The sequence below is a fragment of the Procambarus clarkii genome, chromosome 59 (assembly GCF_040958095.1).
Source record: "Procambarus clarkii isolate CNS0578487 chromosome 59, FALCON_Pclarkii_2.0, whole genome shotgun sequence".
Classification (NCBI taxonomy): domain Eukaryota; kingdom Metazoa; phylum Arthropoda; class Malacostraca; order Decapoda; family Cambaridae; genus Procambarus; species Procambarus clarkii.
Window position 1 is genome coordinate 24,635,784 of NC_091208.1, and position 13,925 is coordinate 24,649,708.

General features: G+C 42.9%; 1 protein-coding gene across 9 annotated transcripts in view; it reads right to left on the bottom strand.

The window, feature by feature from the left end:
* LOC123768226 (uncharacterized) overlaps positions 1–13,925 on the bottom strand; it is a 144,255-nt gene that overhangs the window by 105,684 nt on the left and 24,646 nt on the right. For all 9 annotated transcript variants that reach the window (XM_045758680.2, XM_045758677.2, XM_069307047.1 and 6 more), the window contains exons 4-5: positions 7,687–7,752; positions 1,146–1,335 (exon numbers count right to left, since the gene is read on the bottom strand). In XM_045758680.2, coding sequence (XP_045614636.2) covers positions 1,146–1,335; positions 7,687–7,752 — 256 coding nt within the window. The remainder of the gene's footprint in view (positions 1–1,145; positions 1,336–7,686; positions 7,753–13,925) is intronic.

Here is a 13,925-nt window from a genome sequence, read left to right on the forward strand (position 1 = left end):
GTTAAACTTTTCTTACCACGAGAGGGAGGGGGGTCTGTTTTATTATGCCTACCTTTCTGGGTGCCTAACCCCAGTCAATGGCAGATAAGGAAAACCCCCAAGCCACAGAGGTGTTTCCAGGGGCCATTGCTCCCTTGTGCCTCTCTGAGGGGGGGGGGGGGGCTAGGTTCTGGCTCGTAGTCCCCAGTAGGTCGAACTCCATAGACTAATGCCCTGGTCTAATGTATCGCATATTAGCTTGATAGCTCCAGGGAGGCAAGGGGCTCCCCACAGAAAGCCTAACTTTCCAAGGCATAGTATAGCACATATATGCACTAAATTAGTCCTAAAATATCATATATTAAACCTAGGACTGGTTATTTAGGCCTTGGACAGGTTGGGTTTAATTCTTAACCATTCCATTTTTAAGCATGCCATTTGTGACAATCCAAAAGTATAAAACAAACTTTTTGGGGTCCAACACCCAATTTTCGTACACTTGACCAAATAGTTGCTTTAAGTACTATCATTTTGGAAGATAGGCTGAAATGCGTCATGTATTGGAAAGTGGAACAGTGGAAAACAAGCTATACAACCTATAAATTATGTGAAAAGATATTAAAGAATTCTAACAAATAGAGATCTCTAAAGATGGTTCTGGATAATTAACTGTCACTAGAGGATCACATCAAAAGTGTTGCGAGAGGAGCTTACACTACACTTAGCAGCTGGAAGGTAGAAGGAAAAGAGGCGATATGATCACCTCTTTTGAAGATAGGTTGATAGATAGGTTCATCAAGATCAACCTATCTTGATGATGATCATATGATGACATAATAGGGCCTCAAACTACAGGCTCTAGTTTCAAGCTATGAAAATAAAAGTGCCATGAACAACAAACTTCTCTTTTTGTAAACAGAATTGTAGTAAGTTGGAACAATTTAAGTAAGAAGGAAGATGCCAAAGCTATCAGAAGTATCAAAAGAGTCATATGACAAAAAATTATAGGGAACACAGGTCATCACAAAAGTAGCTCCATTATATAACTACTCTTAGGAAAAAAAAAAATGATAACTAACCACATGTAAAGCAACAATAGATGTACAAGTACTGTATTCATGTGTTTGTACAGAGTGCAAATAACGTGTCAATAACTTCTTGCTCACCTTTTACTATTGCTATTATTGGAATTTTGATTAAATATCTGATTTTCTAATTTTTCTAATTTTTTCTTTTCTTTCCTTCTTTTCTTTTTCGCTCTTCTTTTTTCAGCTTTCTTCTTCTCCTTCTCGGCATCCGTTAAGTCTGCATTAGATTTTGTAAGGTGGTTTCGAGCGTCTCCATTGCGGCATAAAACTGCAGAGAAAAAACAACATTAGTTCTCATACACTATAAGCTTCAATTACATACGAGTTGCATTCTAGAATTTTCTGAATGGAAAGATCAAAAGGAGTTTATTAAGATGGTTCGGTGATATGAACATATAGATGATATACTGTAGGATGTCATTAATAGTTAGTGAATAGATTATAGGTGTCATTAACAATTATAGGAATTATTACAAACATTTAGGTAGTCAGAATAGAATTTCTTGGAATGTGGAATAGTGTGGAAAAAAAAGTTGAATGTAACGAAACACCTATTTTCCCCGAGGCTCCCCTGGAACAAGGCCGACATCCCAAGGAAGGGCAGGGGCGAACAAACACGCATTGAGGCGCTCAAACTTGCCCTCCCTGGTAAACTTGTACAACTATAAGGGCCACTCACCACTCAAGCATGCGGGACCGACAGAACGTATGCCACATCCCCAACGAAAAGGTAGGACAGTCTGCTAACCAAGACAACTCCAGAACGTCGTAACGAACCCAGTAAGGAAAAGGAGAACCGAACTCAAAAAAGGCAGGATCCATTATCGAGGTGTAACCTTGAGGTGTTTTCTGGGCTTAGCATTCCCGCGGCCCGGTCGTTGACCAGGCCTCCTTATTGCCGAAACCGGTCAACCAAGCTGTTGGATGTGGCTGCTTGCAGCCTGACGTATGAATCACAGCCTGGTTGATCAGGTATCTTTTAGAGGTAATTATCGAGTTCTCTCAAACACTGTGAGGGGTCGGCCAGTTATGCTCCTTATGTATAGTGGAAGTGTTGAACAGTCTCGGGCCTCTGTTGTTGAGAGAGCTCTCTCAGAGTAGTGGCATAATCTGGCATAACCTGGGTTGTGCAGGAGGTAAGCCATAATGGCCTTCTGCACCTCTTGAGGCAAGGATGAGGGAGGCCAAAAACCTCAGAAAAGGAGGAACCGAAATACCCAAGGGGAACCCAGAACCGGGTTCCTGGGAAGGGGTCGACACCATATAAACTCATACATGGAGCGTGGGGATAAGAAAACCTCACTCCCTGCAACAATGAGACACGCTCAGAGGGTACCAAAATCCCAGACGTCAAACAGGGGGCAAACAGGGTCCAACCCCCCCCCCCCCCAAGTCAACCCCTGCCCTGCCCCCAGGAACCTCCACATCAGGACCTGGGGCTGAGTCGTCCTCCAAACCCCCTGCCTCAAAAGAAGAGGCAGAAGCCGCTGGAAAAACTGAAACGAAGGGGGCCCACTGGTCAGACCCCAGAAGTACCTGGTTGATACCTGGTTGATGGGGTTCTGGGAGTTCTTCTACTCCCCAAGCCCGGCCAGAGGCCAGGCTCGACTTGTGAGAGTTTGGTCCACCAGGCTGTTGCTTGGAGCGGCCCGCAGGGCCACGTACCCACCACAGCCCGGCTGATCCGGAACTTCTCTTAGAAAACCGTCCAGTTTTCTCTTGAAGATGTCCACGGTTGTTCCGGCAATATTTCTTATGCTCGCTGGGAGGACGTTGAACAACCGTGGACCCCTGATGTTTATACAGTGCTCTCTGATTGTGCCTATGGCACCTCTGCTCTTCACAGGTTCAATCTTGCATTTTCTTCCATATCGTTCACTCCAGTACGTTGTTATTTTACTGTGTAGATTTGGGACCTGACCCTCCAGTATTTTCCATGTGTATATTATTTGGTATCTCTCTCGTCTCCTTTCTAGAGAGTACATTTGGATAGCTTTGAGACGATCCCAATAATTTAGGTGTTTTATCTCGTCTATGCGTGCCGTATATGTTCTCTGTATTCCCTCTATTTCAGCAATCTCTCCTGCTCTGAAGGGGGAAGTGAGTACTGAGCAGTACTCGAGACGGGACAGCACAAGTGACTTGAAGAGTACAACCAATGTAATGGGATCCCTGGATTTGAAAGTTCTCGTAATCCATCCGATCATTTTTCTGGCTGACGCGATATTTGCTTGGTTATGCTCCCTAAACGTTAGATCGTCGGACATCATTATTCCCAAATCCTTGACATGCTGTTTTTCTACTATGGGAAGATTCGATTGTGTTTTGTACCCTGTATTATGTTTCAGATCCTCATTTTTGCCGTACCTGAGTACCTGAAATTTATCACCTGTTAAACATCATGTTATTTTCTGCTGCCCAATCAAAAACTTTGTTGACATCTGCTTGTAGTTTTTCAATGTCTTCAGCAGAGGTAATTTTCATGCTGATTTTTGTGTCATCTGCAAAGGACGACTGGGGGATCGGGGTCAAATGCCTTCGTCGTCACATCAGAAGGGGGCATTTCCCAAAACTGCCCGAGTCTCACCACCAACTAAACCCTGCCCCAACTTCGAAACCCTCAGACACTCTGGAGCCGAAAGCAGGGAAAGGGAGAGGAACAGGACGAAAAACAGCAGGGGAAGGATTTGGGGGCGGGGACAAAACCAAAACTGAAGCAACTAACACCCCCAAGTCCGGGTCCCTATAACCAAAACGGGGCAGTCTCAGGGCATCCGGGTGAGCAACCAACCTAGCATGCTGCAGCAACCTATAACATGCATGCAACACCGAAGCTGCCTGCCCCTTAAGATCAATATCGGTGGACAGGGTGATCTGGAGAACAAGCAACTACATTCATAGGACTCTGGGTCGAAGGTGTCACTGACTCAACAGGCAGCATGACGGAGCCAAAACAGGTGATTGTCACCCTGAGACAAGGGGACAGAGCAACCTTCAAACTCGCACGAAGCGAGACGGGATACAGGGGACGCTTCCATCGGACCACTGAGTCCCAGCGGGGTTTTCCAGGGCCCTTAGATGCTCTGCTAAGGGAAGCCCAGGCAAGGTACTGCTAACTGGCACCCCAAATTACCAAACAAACTGCTAAAAGCTGAACCCCCAGGCCGTGTATAAACACACACGGGGACCTAGTGGAGGACCACCAAGAATACAATATGTGTAAGTGGCAACAACACCAAGGGCAGACATCTCTTCCAGGCCAGAAAAAAAAAAAAAAAAAAATACGAGTATAACGTACCCAGGGAAAACAGAGCAGGCCGCTATATCAGGTTAAGAACAGCTGCACAGTACCTTGTGCCCCCACCAGTGATGAAACTACCACCTACCCAGAGGCAAACAGAGGCACACGAAATGCCCAGCTGACTCCAAGGGCTGACAATTACCGAGCAGTAGAAGACCTCAGCGGAGGCAGTACCCCAAGCAACTTGTGGAAGATAACCCCTAACCACAAGGGCATTACTTACGGGGCACCTAGGGAAGGTAACCCTAGGTGCATGCAGCCCGAGCAGGTAGAAATTACTCCTGGCTCGATCACCACCATAGACAGAACCACACCACAAGGCACAGCAACGAAACAAAGCTGGAGCCAGAGTCTCAGTCTGGGACTCCTCCTTTCCCCTCTCAGGGAGGGGGGGAGCTGCGCAGACAGCGGAGCAGTGACGGTTGTGACGTCAGGCTCGTTTGCTCGTTTTTCATTTGGGGGAGTTCTGTTCAACAGTTCAGCTTTTAGTAGCAATATTTTAACCAGATAGGGTTTGTTTTGGGGTACCTACCTTTCTGGGTACCTGACCCAGTTAATGGCAGACACAGAATTCTTCCAATCACATGGAGGTTTCTATAGGCCATTGCTCCTAGTGCCTCTCTGAGGGGAACAGGTTCTGGCTCGTGGTTCCCGGTAGGCCTAAGAACTCCGATCGCTTTGACTGATGCCAGGGTCTAATACATTCATATCAGCCTGGATAGCTTCGGTAAACCAAAGGGGCTCCCCCTCCCTCCAGAAAAAATATCTTGTTAATGTTAACACTTTCGCACCCCCGGCAGTCGGGCATAAAACTTTCCCTTTGTGCACCCGGCGTTTCGGGCGATCAAGTGGCAACACTGAAAAGTGTATATTCTTTTCAGTGTTCTGACCTTAATTTTCAATGTACGTGTTTCATTTTGGTATCAATGTGTTCACAATAGAATGTTCTAGAGGAACATATGTATAAACTGTCACTAAAGCAGGAGTGAGACTGGCACCAAATAAAAAACTAGGTCGCTCGTTAGCTGTGCGCACCGAACAGTGTGGATATGGTGCTGCTCATTTCATGTTTGTCAAGTCAAAACATGTTCTACCACATTCACTTTGGTAATCAATGTGATCGCAATAAAATTCCCTACAAGGACATATGCATATTAAGTCCAAAATATGTGCGCGCCCTACCTGCAACAACACCGAAATTCGCCAAAGCGTTACCCGTTAAGAGTCCACCCATTCAACACCCTTTACACCCGGTACACCCGAAAAACACAGAAAGGAGATTATCGTTTGATAACACTACATCGCCACGTTGCAATCTTATGATGCCACATGTGTAAACCTGACGTTCATGTAACTTTTCTGTGAGGCTGACTGAGTTATAATAGTTATCCATGTAAAGATGATAACCCTTGTCCATTAGTGGCTCAAGCAAGCTCGTGACCATCTCCATTACTGTTTTCCCGATTCCACAATAGACTTCAAGGTCATATATGTAGCCAGATGTTGATTCTGCAAGCATGTACAGTTTGACTTCATATTTTTCAGGTTTGCTTGGATTATATACCTTGAAAGATAACCGGCCACGCCATGCTATCGTGCCTTCGTCCAAACTCACTTGTTTCTGTGGAATGTAGAGTTTTGCAAATTTCTTTGTCAGATATTCCATCACTGCTCGAACTTTTACCAACCTGTCTTTATCGTTTAGGGGAATGGAATTGTTATTATACATATGAAAAAACTGGCCAATATGCTGAAAATGTTTCGACGTCATAAAAGTATTGAAGAAACAGGGCTTGCCAGAGCCTGTTTGTCTGCCAAGTACATTCTCATGGTTGGTAGCTTGGGAACCCCCATCAACATGCACAGACCTATATATCTTGCCATTTCCTTAACAGTGACTGGCACCCACATCCTCCTGACACCCGCAGTAGCATGCTGCAATATTTGTGGGGCATACAGGTTAGTTTCATAGGTGAAAAATTCAATCAACATTCGAGCCAGAAATAGTTGAATAAATTGTAGTGCTGTAGTGGATGACGGAATGGTTAGGCCTGGTATTCCAGTGAAATCATCAACAATTAGTGGACTGTTGTTGGTGGACCAGGTACTGTACTAGCAGGATCTGGCTATGTGGTATTGAGCACAGGACTTGTACGCTTTCAAGTACAAGATGGCGGGGCAAGTGGTCCACTGTCCTCTTCACTATCATCACTTTCCTCACTCTTAGAAACCTTATAATCACCTGTTTCCGACTCTAAATTATCACTATTGAAGTGATAATTTATATTGCAAACAATTTGATACCAAAATGAAAGACGTAACACGAAAATTGATGTTATCAAACTGAAGGAGTATACACATTAGGCTGAGGTGTGCAAACTGGTGCTCGTTCACGGGTAACTTTAGGCTTTGCTGCGGGGAGTCACGCTGGGCTTTTGGACATTACAGTACTAGTACACGCATATACACCTGTAGGGAATTCTATTGCGAACACAATGATACCAAAACGAACTGACGTAGCATGATAATTAAGGTGAGAAAACTGAAACGCGTATACACATTTCGGTGTCGCCGCGCGGTCACCGAAGGCGTGACTAAGTTGGCGGCGAGCATGCCCGAGGCGTGAAAGTGTTAAGATTTTTTGTAAATTTTGTCTGGGTTTTACATGTATGATGCAAATATGGATATAAAAGCTCTCTGTGGATGTAAATAAAGAAAAACAAGTGATAAAACAATCGGTGAAACATTGGAGTATAAAACAGGGAGTGTCAGCACCAGGCATTGACAAGTGCCAGACACAGCCTTACACAGCGCCTTCATCCAGAGAAACGATAAATATTCACTTATTTTCTTGTTTTTCTTACAGTATGCAATCAAATGAATAATTCTATAATGAAAATGATTTGCTGGATTTTTTTTTTTTTTTTTTTAGTTTTTGTGCATAGGTGGGTATGACCATTTCTCCATAGCCGCTGTCTAAGGGTTAAGGATATGTTGGATCAGATGATGTGCTGACATTTAGAACATAAAGCTAAATATAGTGAAACATTGGAACACAAGTGTGTTAACTGAATAACTACAGCACAGTACACAGTTTATTAATAGATATTTTTAATTCACTTACAAACAGACATTGTAAGTGTTCACTTACAATAGCTTACCTAAAGTGACTAAGGCCAGCACCTTAACCTACTGTACTTTCATATTAGAAATACTTAAAACAGTGAGATAGTCTACACTGAAACAATTCTTTACACAACAAAATTAGTGAATCACTTTTTTAACAAATACAACAAAATTATCCTCCATGCAACTCACCTCTCCACTCATCTTCAGAGCTATCATCATCAGAATCATCATCGTCATCATACGCAATTGGGTGACCTGATAAAGCAAGTAACAAAGCTAAAATACATTTGCTTTATAACAAAAATATAAATATTCATGATTATGTTTAGCAATATTCCTACCCATTCCTAATTTAGAATTGCACTGATTAACAAATTTTCATAATATAAAATCAATTTTAAAAATACTGTACTATTGCTTCTATCATCTTCATCATTGTCTTTCCATTATATTTGATTATTCTCTGAGTCAATCAATAGCTTAGACCATATTAAATAAAAATGATTAAGTTCCCAAAAAGCCAGCATCGAAAGTAACGAGATGCCTCTTTTCGGTTGGGCCACGGTGCCTCCCTGAAGCTAGTCTGCCGAGATAGCTCCTATCATGAGGCACATCAGCCTTAGGAGTCTTGAATGGCCTACCGAGTGTCACAGCCAGAACTTGCCGTGTTCTCCCTCACAGGGGTACGGGGAGCAGGGAATTATTGTGATCACCCTCCCCAAGAAAACTTACACAAAGTATTGAAACAATACAGAAAAATTCAAGGTTCACAGAAAGAAACTAAAGTAGTAAAATCACTGTGCCTCTTTAAAGGGACCAGGATCTAGCTCTGGTCCCTGGTAGGCTGTACAAGACTCTTAGTGTTGATACAACTCGTACAAAAAAAAAAAAAAAAAAGTTACCTCTGCAAACTAGCTTCAGGGAGCCAATATTTGGTCCCTCCAGAATGATCTTTTCTCACTTCTGGGGTGGCTTCCTCCCCATCTCAGTGCCTTCCAACAGTTTATGCACTGGTAGGTACCAGAGGGCAATATCATTTCACCATGCATATAAGAATTTTTTATAGCCTACCAGAGACTAGGACCAGAATCCTGTTGCCTCAAAGTAAGAGAACTGAGGATGTCATAGACACCAATATACACACACTATTAAATCTTGCCCAAAACCCAGCTTTTAACGTAATGAAATGCCTATTTCTGCGGGGAAGATGCAGGCTTCTGTGACTCCCTGTTGCTAGCAATGCTGAGATAGCTCCATACCTATAATTCACATCAGCCCTTTTGACAAAATAGATGCGAAAGGGCCACCTGGGTCTGCACCCATCAATCCCAGTGACAACAGAAGGGCCTGTCCTGGAGAAATCAGTATGGTCCCCACAATCAAACCTGACCCAGCCGATACACCACACAGGAAGTTCAGGCTGCTGCACAGATGCTCGAAATGCTGCCGAGAAATACAAAGATGCCCCACCATGAAACAAATACAAGAATCCAACCAAGCCAAAGTCTAAGAAAAAAGGGTAAGAGAAGTAGACCAGGCATCCAAGCCTATGCCCAACCAAGTCCAAATCTGCAACATCACCAAGTGGGACTTCCATCAGGTGGTGAGGAACTCAAATCCCATCAACTGTGGTCCCTGGTACCTAGTCCTAGGTAAACCAGGTACCTAGTCTGCAGACAAGATGTCTAGCTGAAAGCTCAAACCAGCCAGTCATCGTGGTAAGCCATGATGTGGATCCCCAGAAGTCAACTGCAAGAAACCACGACCTGTGGCAGTCTGGTAAACATCGTGGAAACAACCCAAAAGTTGTAACCGAAATGCCCCACCAGAAGCCCAGGTTTGTTTACATTTTGGGGGAAGTTCTTTTGAGATTTTGAGGTCTTATTATTTTTTTATAACCATCAGTTGTCTGTTTTGTTTTGCTGACATTGTGGGTGGATTCATGGTGGTGGCGGACATGATTTAAAATTCCATGACAATTTTATCACAGTGCATCATTAGTCTCTCTAATGAACTTCATTAGAGGCCAGGTTGTGGCTCGTGGTCCCCGGTAGGGCTAAAAGAACTTCATAACTGATGGCATTTACTAGTTTGGCACTGTATCTGCATTGTAGCTTCATGGTGCCGTAGAGAACAAAACCCCACCACAAGAACAGCAAATTCAATGGCAGAAACTACATCCTAGCCATAGCACACAAAAAAACATCCTCCTCAGGAAACAGGAGGGAAAAAAAGGCCCGATAGACTTAAGGAAGAAACCAGTCAGCCTCCTAAAAATGGCCACACACACCTCATGAAATTCTGCCATCACCACCAGCAGCAGCCTTAGTTGAAAGCAACCAATAAAATGGAGAGTAAGTGCAGATCCACAAGCTGTTGCCAAGAGCCCACTTTCAGAGGCAGAGCCAGCACAAAATGTTGACATTATACGCTACAAAGGGCAAGAGGGCCAGGAAAACCTGATTCAACAATCTTCACCTCACACAACTGAAATACTGAACTCAAGAATGGTGGAACGTGCACCCAACCCCCCACAGAAATGAGATTATCCACAAATCAGGTGGGGTCTGGGACCTTAACCAGTAACAGAGAAATGTACCCAAATTCAAAAGTGACAGGATCCATAACTGAGGTATGCTCACAGTCCTACAATAGGAACTGAAGCAAGTCCACCCACAGCGAAACCAGAGGAGGATCAAATTACAGGTACAGTACCTGCAAAAAGCCAGCGTTGAATGAAATGAAATGCCCTTTTCTGGGTAAGCACCAGAGGCTCCCTGGAGCTATCGGGCTAATGTGTGACACTGTACTCACCTAATTGTGCTTGCGAGGGTCGAGCTCTGGCTCTTTGGTCCCGCCTCTCAACCATAAATATATTAGACTGTATATTAGACAGGAGCATTAGACTATGGAGATCAACCTACCATTACCATGAGCCAAAACCTGGCCCCCTCAGAGAGGTTTCAGGGAGCAATGGCCCTGGAAAACACCCGTGGTTGGGATTTTTCTATATCTGCCATCGACCAGGGTTAGGGACCCAGAAAGGTAGCTATAACAAAAACCCCAAATGGTAAGAAAATTTCAACTAAAAACTGAAAAGAGAGGCAGAACTCCTTCCAAACCCAAGAAATAAGCAAATAAGCAAACGTCACACTCCACTCCATTCAAAAGGTGACACCCCTAGGGTCAACACTTGCAGCAGAGGAGCTCCAGCATATTTCAACAATCCTAAGTATTGTAGTACAGGTTGATGGTAGTGAGTGGTGTCCCAGAGAACATAAAGGTATAGTGCTCTTGAAAAATAGGTGAGATAACAGGAAAGTGCTAAGGGAAGTGAAAAATCGGATGAGAAAAAGTTGCCCTAGTGTTTACAGTGCAGAGAAGAACATTCAAGATGGCCACTGGCAAGGGGAAAAACAAAACAGAGCTTGATTTTGAGGGATTCAATGAAGAAAGCATTGATATTAGTAGTCTACATAACAAGTTGGTAAATTTAGATACTATAGTGAACTCTCATGTAGAAATAATTAGTAAATTGAAAGAAAGTAATGACCATTTGAATAGCAAAGTTTTATGTCTTGAGGGTTTAGTGAAAGACTTGCGCAAGGATAAGAATCAATTGGAAACAAATTGCAAAGCCATGGAAGAAGAAAATAAACTCTTAAAAATAGCTTTGGAAGAAGTTAAAGTAAATTTAAACATAAATGACTACAATAGGTTAGGCAAGGAAATTCAACAGGAGAAACAGCTTTTGTCAGCACAGATGGAGGAAGTTACACAGGGAATAGAACAGTGCAAGAAAGATATGCAACTCACTTATGCACAAGTGGCCAAGGAGAAGGAAAAAATAGAAGAAGCAGTAAAGGAAGTCAAACACTGCAGCAACCAAGATAAAACAAACATTAGGCTAGAAGTGAGGAAAGAATTGGCATCTAACCCGAAGTTGGTGCAAAACACAGTTGATCGGAGTAAGTCCCTGATCATTTTTGGCTGCAAAGAAAAGGCGATAACATCTAGGTCAGAAAGAGCTGTAGAAGAAGCTAAAGTAGTAGATAAAATTGTTGGCCTCGTGGAAGGTCTTACAAACAGAGAGAATGTGTGCGACTACAGGAGAATAGGCAGGTACGTAAAAGGGAAAGATCGACCTTTGAGGATCACCCTAAACGGTGCCAAACAGATGGAAGAAGTACTAAGGAATGCTAGAAAATTGCAAAGGGATGAGGATGGGAAAGGGTGGTCGTTAAGACGAGATCTTTCAAAAGAAGACAGAGAAAAGCTGAAACTGAACCTCGCCGAGGCAAAACATTTAAATGAGAGCAGGAATGAAGAAGAAATAAATTCTTTTTTCTACAAAGTGATAGGGGTAGGCAAACCAGTAAAGTGGTACATAAAGGCAAACCAACAAAATCAATAGAGAGAGGGGGAGTGAAGAATAAGGAGAGGGGGAACAAGTTCTTGAAGATTGCATACACCAACATAGATGGAGTGAGATCGAAGATACTGGAGTTAAGTGATGTAATACAGCTGCAGACACCAGACATTGTTGCACTCACGGAGACAAAACTTGAAGATGTAATTTTAAATGAGGTCATATTCCCAAGGGGCTACTCAATTTGGAGACGGGACAGAAAAATTAGGAAAGGCGGTGGCGTTGCTGTGCTGGTAAAAACACCTAAAGGTGAAGGAAATAATGACTGCCAATCCACAAGAAGTTGACATAATAGCACTAGAGATCTGCTATGAGGATGATAAACTAATGATGATAAATGCATATAGTCCACCGCCAAGCAGCACATGGTCAAAGGAGGAGCTAGATAGTAAACGTGAAGGTCTTATAACAATAATGAGAGAGATTATAGCGGGAGCGGAGAACGATAGATCACGACTGTTGATAGTCGGTGACTTCAACTTGAAATCCATAGACTGGGAAGCATATGAAGCTAAAACAGAAGATTTTTGGACCTGTAAATTTGTAGACCTCATCCTGGAAACATTCTTGTATCAACATGTTAAACAAGCTACGAGGATGAGGGAAGGGGACGTTCCCTCCATGCTAGATTTGATATTTACCAGGAAGGAGGAAGAGATATTTGACATTCAGTACCTTCCTCCCTTGGGTAAAAGTGACCATGTCTTTTTGGGAATAAAGTATGCAATGCATTATAAGCTGGAAGAAAATAAGGAGGTTGAAGCAGTTGAAAAACCAGACTTCAGGAGAGGACATTATGGTGACCTTAGAAATTTTTTTAGTGAGTATAATTGGACAGACTTGATGCTAGGCAAGGAAGTGAATGAGATGTATGGCAAGTTTTGTGAAATATATGATAAAGGCACAAAAAAATTTATACCAAAACAGAGATGCAGAACTAGGAAACAGGATTGGTTCAATAGAAATTGCGAGAGGGCTAGAGACCGAAAGACACAAAAATGGAATCAATACAGGAAGAGGCCGAACCCCCAAACATACCAGCGATACAAAGATGCGAGAAACAACTACACAGCAGTGAGGAGAGAGGCAGAAAGAAATTTTGAAAAAGGGATTGCGGACAAATGTAAAACAGAACCAGGTCTATTCTATAAATTCATAAACAACAAATTGCAGGTAAAGGATAATATTCAGAGGTTGAAAATGGGAAATAGATTCACGGAAGATGAAAAGGAAATGTGTGAAACACTAAACGAAAAGTTCCAAAGTGTGTTTGTACAAAATGAAATCTTTAGGGAACCAGATACAATAAGAATTCCAGAGAACAACATAGAACACATAGAGGTGTCTAGAGACGAAGTGGAAAAAATGCTCAAGGAGCTCGGTAAGAACAAAGCAGCTGGCCCAGATGGCGTTTCACCATGGGTTCTGAGAGAATGTGCATCTGAGCTCAGCATTCCACTTCACCTGATCTTTCAGGCATCCCTGTGTACAGGAATCGTAGCAGACGGGTGGAAACAGGCTAACATAGTTCCAATCTACAAAAGTGGCAGCAGGGAAGACCCCCTCAATTATAGACCTGTATCATTGACAAGTGTAATAGTGAAAGTATTGGAAAAACTAATCAAAACTAAATGGGTAGAACACCTAGAGAGAAATGATATAATATCAGACAGACAGTATGGTTTTCGATCTGGAAGATCCTGTGTATCGAATTTACTCAGTTTCTATAATCGAGCCACAGAGATATTACAGGAAAGAGATGGTTGGGTTGACTGCATCTATCTGGACCTAAAAAAGGCTTTCGACAGAGTTCCACATAAGAGGTTGTTCTGGAAACTGGAAAATATTGGAGGGGTGACAGGTAAGCTTCTATCATGGATGAAAAATTTTCTGACTGATAGAAAAATGAGGGCAGTAATCAGAGGCAATGTATCGGAATGGAGAAATGTCACAAGTGGAGTACCACAGGGTTCAGTTCTTGCACCAGTGATGTTTATTG